At 41.8% G+C, this 5,435-nt stretch overlaps 2 protein-coding genes across 2 annotated transcripts in view; both read left to right on the top strand.

Moving 5' to 3' along the window:
- LOC112955315 (myosin heavy chain, skeletal muscle-like) overlaps window positions 1–758 on the top strand; it is a gene marked incomplete at its 5' end in the record, with an annotated part of 11,242 nt that extends 10,484 nt beyond the window's left edge. Inside the window, 3 exon segments of the mRNA XM_026048590.1 lie at window positions 14–64; window positions 67–206; window positions 603–758. Of these exon segments, the coding sequence (XP_025904375.1) occupies window positions 14–64; window positions 67–206; window positions 603–758 (347 nt within the window).
- Window positions 759–3,585: 2,827 nt separating this feature from the next.
- Window positions 3,586–5,435, top strand: part of LOC112955311 (myosin heavy chain, skeletal muscle) — a 15,180-nt gene continuing 13,330 nt past the window's right edge. Inside the window, exons 1-5 of the mRNA XM_026048587.1 lie at window positions 3,586–3,792; window positions 3,880–4,023; window positions 4,117–4,273; window positions 5,203–5,230; window positions 5,331–5,431. Coding sequence (XP_025904372.1) covers window positions 3,586–3,792; window positions 3,880–4,023; window positions 4,117–4,273; window positions 5,203–5,230; window positions 5,331–5,431 — 637 coding nt within the window. The remainder of the gene's footprint in view (window positions 3,793–3,879; window positions 4,024–4,116; window positions 4,274–5,202; window positions 5,231–5,330; window positions 5,432–5,435) is intronic.

The raw sequence follows: 5,435 nt of genomic DNA on the forward strand, positions 1-5,435 counted from the left end.
GCCCCCTTCCCAGGGAATCAGAATGTTGGCACACAATTCCCAAGGGGAATTGGTAACTTCCTGCAGTGTGGAAACAATTCACTCTCTTTTCTGCTTACTACCTGCTCTAGTCTGAGGAAGACCGGAAGAATGTTCTCAGGCTCCAGGGTCTAGTGGACAAGCTGCAAATGAAAGTGAAGGCCTACAAGAGACAATCTGAGGAGGCAGTAAGTACTGAGCAAGGTAGAGGCAGAGTCTGGGAACTGAGGAGCAAAAGAATGAGAAATCCTCCTRGTTGAGCTTGTGCTCTCCCACCACAAGGAACTCCTGCTTTGGAGTCTCTTAGGGAGATGTGAACACACCAGTGGGGCTGTAGGCTACACACAGAGCCTGTCATACTGGGCACTGGTTTAGTCTGGTGCTTTAAGACCTTGCTGTCAACTGGGCATGTTGCACTCAGTGAACAGGTGAACTCTGTGGATAATGCCAAGGGTCATATCCACCATCTGAGAAGTTGATGAATCTCTACTATTATCCAAGGAACAGCTCCAGCCCCTCAGGTCCCAGTGGCAGGAGATCTCTGCCCTGGGCTCTTCACCACCATCCTCTCTCTCTCCCTACAGGAGGAGCTGTCCAATGTCAACCTCTCCAAATTCCGCAAGATCCAGCACGAGCTGGAGGAAGCCGAGGAGCGGGCTGACATTGCAGAGTCGCAGGTCAACAAGCTGCGAGCCAAGAGCCGCGAGTTTCACAGCAAGAAGATAGAAGAGGAAGAGTGAAGATTTCAGCAGGCAGCAAAGTGACATGGATGGTGCACAAAATGTGAATTTCCCCGTGTCTCTTATCAGCTTTTGTAAGCCCCCTATATCTAGAGAATAAAAAGCAGTTTCCTTTGCTTGTCTACCATGACTAACTACAGTGTTTTCACTCAAATCATTTTCAGTCTTTTTTTCTTCCCTCCTTCATTAGCTCTTAGACCTCATTTTGTGTTAGATAATGCTGTAAGATTAACTTTCATTGTGTCCATTACCTRTGAGCTCTATTGTATACATTTTTATTTCCCAGATTCATCAGGTAAAATGTGTTTAAGACCATACATAGCACTGCTCTGGCATGTCCATAGTGACACACAATCATTTAATCTTTTTTTTTTTTTTTACATTGGACTGGCCAATTCCCTTTTCAGTGCTGGGCTGCCAAGGTTCACCTGGCCCTATCTTTTTCACAGCCAGCACCTAGAAGCACTAGGCTRTGAGACTGTCTGCAGTTTTCTGCATCCTCCTTTGAAGACTTCCTATTTTTCTATTTACCTACAGGTGATCTTCTCTTGGAATTGCCTTCTAYGCATGGGGGTAAGAGAGTGAAGAGTTCAGATACACCCCTGTGCTTGACATTTTCTAGTGGCTGGCCTTTCCAGGGGTAGGCTATCATGGGTATTTTCATGAGCTTCCCCATGCCTTCTGCAGGCATCTCAGGAGGGGGTTCTGAGGTTGGACTCCAGGCTGGGTCCAGGACACTGCAAATGCAGGTGCTGCAGAGCCAGAGCACCCTTCTGAACAGGCTCTTAATGCACARCGAGTTGCCTAATGCTGGATATTACCTTAGATTCCACCCATAATTTTCTGRTCTTCTGTACATGTTATTCACTGATCTTTTAACAAACAAATGCCATGACCAGGAGAAGAACGTGTTTTATCAGTCAGGATTTAAAGCAGCTCAAGTGACAGTGCCCTTTTCCTAAAACTAGATCAGTTACTTGCCAGGACTACCAGGAGAGTAACTGGGAGCAGGACTACCATCAAATTCCCTCTTTTCCAGAGTATTAAGCACTGTACTGCTTACCACCTCCAAGGCTCTGGGATAAGCAGCCTGTGTTTCTAACACTTTCTGCTGGAATTGTGAGAATGTGTAGGTGTGTGAGATATTTGCAGAGAGATGGGGCTATTGGACTGAGGCTGTAGTGGAGGGCAGTGCATGTAGGGCTGAATGCTGTGTGTGAGATCAGGTGTGCAGTTAGGGCTGGTGTGAAGAAGGTGCTGTGGGAAGCTGTCTGTAATAAAAATGGAGAAACGACGACTTCGACTTATAGTGACTTACCTGCTATAGTGACTTACTTGCTAGAAGTACTAGACCTTAATTGTTATATACTAATCCTAGCTCAGCTCTGTAACAAGAGCATGACAGCTATTAAAATCAGGAATGTTTCCATATTAGGCTGTGTCCTTTCCTTGTTTCTAGTGTTAGAACTGTGAGTGGTTTCCTTGAAACTATGTGGGACTTCCATATCAGTTATTACAGAGCTTAACAGCTGTAGATAAACATTCCTCTAGTATGTACCTATTGAATTATCAGTTTATGCAAAATACCAAGTGTTGATGCACTCACACACAGGTTTTGTTCTTTTGATACCCAAGGCTTCATCTATTACTTAACTGAGCACAAATCATTCATCTTCTACCCTGACCTGCTCTCTTTTGGATTCCACAACTACCTAGCATTATAGTCACAATCCTGAGCTACAATACATACCTGATTTTCTGCTTTTCAGTATAAGACATTGAAAAATCACTGAATGGCATTTATTTATAATTTTTGTTTTACAGAAAGCACTTTTTGATACCACATTATTTAGATTTACAGCACTGTTTGCAAAAGATAAAAAAATATGATTCTCATTTTAAAGCTGGAGTAGTTGCAGTACTGTTGCTAAACAATCTGCATTGGGGTCAAAAACCAAGTTATCAGTAGAGACAGCAAGGGAACATGCAAATTCTAACTCCAAGCTCTCTTGACTAATCAAGATTCCCTTATTAACAGCCCTGTTAGATTATTTATAGTAAATGTGTCCACAGGAATGATAAGATATAAAACATTTCTAAATATATCTAGTCAAATCAAATGACAATTATGCCCTTAGTGAAGTTTGCCAGGTAATGTTTTGCCAAAGAAAGTTTGCCAAAATATATCTTGAGTGAAGGGAAAAGGAAGCATCCGAAGCATCTGCATACCAGACTCTATAAAAGCCTCTAGGGAGTGCTCTGCCCAGTCTCCAGAGAAAATTCCAAGGTAAGCGTCTGTTTTCCCTGAGCTACTGGATAAAATATAAACCTTTTCATTCTGTTTAATTTACTATAGTTCTTTAATACCCATTTCTATAAGGGGTTTTCTCTATCATCAGTGATTTTACTCAGGGATTGAAAGCAGCATTTTTGTCTTTAGTTTCTATTTAAGCCTGGATGTATTATATCTGTGCAGTCCCCCTCAGAAAGAATTGCTAGATTTTCAAACAGCAATCACTGATGTCCAGCCTCTGCTATCAGATGAAGTGATCTGAAGATTTACTAATTCCCAAGGATTAGGAAGAAATTAAACAGTATAAGACTTTAAGAAAACTGAGTAGGCAGTTATGACATTTGCTTTCTTTATAACACAGGATTAATTTTCCATGACAACTGAAAGTAAGAAGTTAGTGGGTTTTTGTCTTGTTTACATCTACTCAAACATTCAGAGGGATGAAAGTATCACAGATTTTCTCTCTTCCACCAAAAAGGTATTTCGTTGATTCACAGACCATTCTGCTGACGTACCTCAAGTGTAAGTGCAGCCATGAGTGGTCCAGACGCCGAGATGGCTGCCTTTGGGGAGGCAGCTCCCTACCTCCGCAAGTCAGAAAAGGAGAGAATCGAGGCCCAGAACAAGCCCTTCGATGCCAAGTCATCAGTGTTTGTGGTGCATCCTAAAGAATCCTTTGTGAAAGGAACAGTCCAGAGCAGAGAAGGAGGGAAAGTCACAGTCAAGACTGAAGGTGGAGAAGTAAGTACAATACAAGCTTCAGAGCAGCATTTACTTCTCCCTCCGAGCTCTTAGCTGACATGCAYGGATCTCTCATTTCCTTGGCAGACTCTGACCGTGAAGGAAGACCAAGTCTTCTCCATGAACCCTCCCAAGTATGACAAAATCGAGGACATGGCCATGATGACCCACCTCCATGAGCCCGCTGTGCTGTATAACCTCAAAGAGCGTTATGCAGCCTGGATGATCTACGTAAGTACAGGCATCAGTCTCCTCTCAAGCACCTAGCAAGAAGCGCCGCCCCAAGGCAGGTGGAAGCCAACTTGCTGTGTCCTGTCCTTGCAGACCTACTCGGGTCTCTTCTGTGTCACTGTCAACCCCTACAAGTGGCTGCCGGTGTACAACCCGGAGGTGGTGTTGGCCTACCGAGGCAAAAAGCGCCAGGAGGCCCCTCCGCACATCTTCTCCATCTCTGACAACGCCTATCAGTTCATGTTAACTGGTGAGGAAACTTAAGAGAAATACAAAGTCTGCATAGTCTTTTTTTTTTTTTTTTTTTTTTTCCAAAATATAGTTCCTGGGGAAGTGGGGGATGTCTTTAAATTAAATGAGTGGAGAGAGATGATATTTCCCATGAAGCTTAAATATTTTAAGTATTATCATGGCTCCTACTCTGCATGAGTCAGAATTCTGTCATATATATTTTTGAAGTCTAGGTTATACGGACAATGACATTGAAAATGTTATGGTTAACAATAATTAATAGGATGAATAGGATTCTAGTCATACTCATTATTTAGGTAACAGTCAAAAGTTCACAAAATATATTGTTACAACTCTGAAATATTGAATTAATTTGTCTTCAAAGTGTAGTTTAAGTTCTTGGCGTCTTGGCTTCATGAAGACAGGTTAATAAAGCAAGATATCCTTTTTCAGGAGTTCAGTTGGTATTTGAAACTTACTGGGAAACAAGAAGAACAAATCAGAATCTTAATGACTTCCCAAAAAAGGGGAAAAAAATCTCCTTTTTCACTTTTACTGTTTCAGTCTTGAGCAAGTAAATAAATAACATATAGCACTGTTTTAGTAATTTCCTTTCACATTTATCTTCATTATTTTTACTCCTAATCACTACATTAGAAAACAGACTTGCCAAGACAGAAACACCCTAAAAAAAAATCTGATCAAGATAAACATTTAAAATAGTCATTAAAGTGGTTAGGAAGGACCATACTTCGGCACTATCAAACACATACTCAGAGTATTTGAAGAGTTCAAATTAAGAAGAAAAACAAAACAAATAAAAAAAAATTCAGTAAAAAGAGCACAATTAAAATGTTAACTTTGATAACATAAAATATCTCTCATCTTTTGAATTCCATGCTATCTAGGATCACTGATGACAGCATCATTTTTTTGTCTCCTTCACAGATCGTGAGAATCAGTCAATCCTGATCACGTACGTACATTCCTTGGTCCGGGTCTGATGGGGGGCTCTGTGCCAGGGGACCTGCTGCCTGACCCATACGTTCTCTGCTTCTCTCTCTTTTGCTTCCCAGCGGAGAATCCGGGGCAGGCAAGACTGTGAACACCAAGCGTGTCATCCAGTACTTTGCAACAATTGCAGCGAGTGGGGAGAAGAAGAAAGAGGAACAGGCTGGCAA

The sequence above is a fragment of the Nothoprocta perdicaria genome, unplaced genomic scaffold, assembly GCF_003342845.1.
Source record: "Nothoprocta perdicaria isolate Ctin4 unplaced genomic scaffold, notPer1 scaffold_556, whole genome shotgun sequence".
In the NCBI taxonomy this organism is placed as follows: Eukaryota; Metazoa; Chordata; class Aves; order Tinamiformes; family Tinamidae; genus Nothoprocta; species Nothoprocta perdicaria.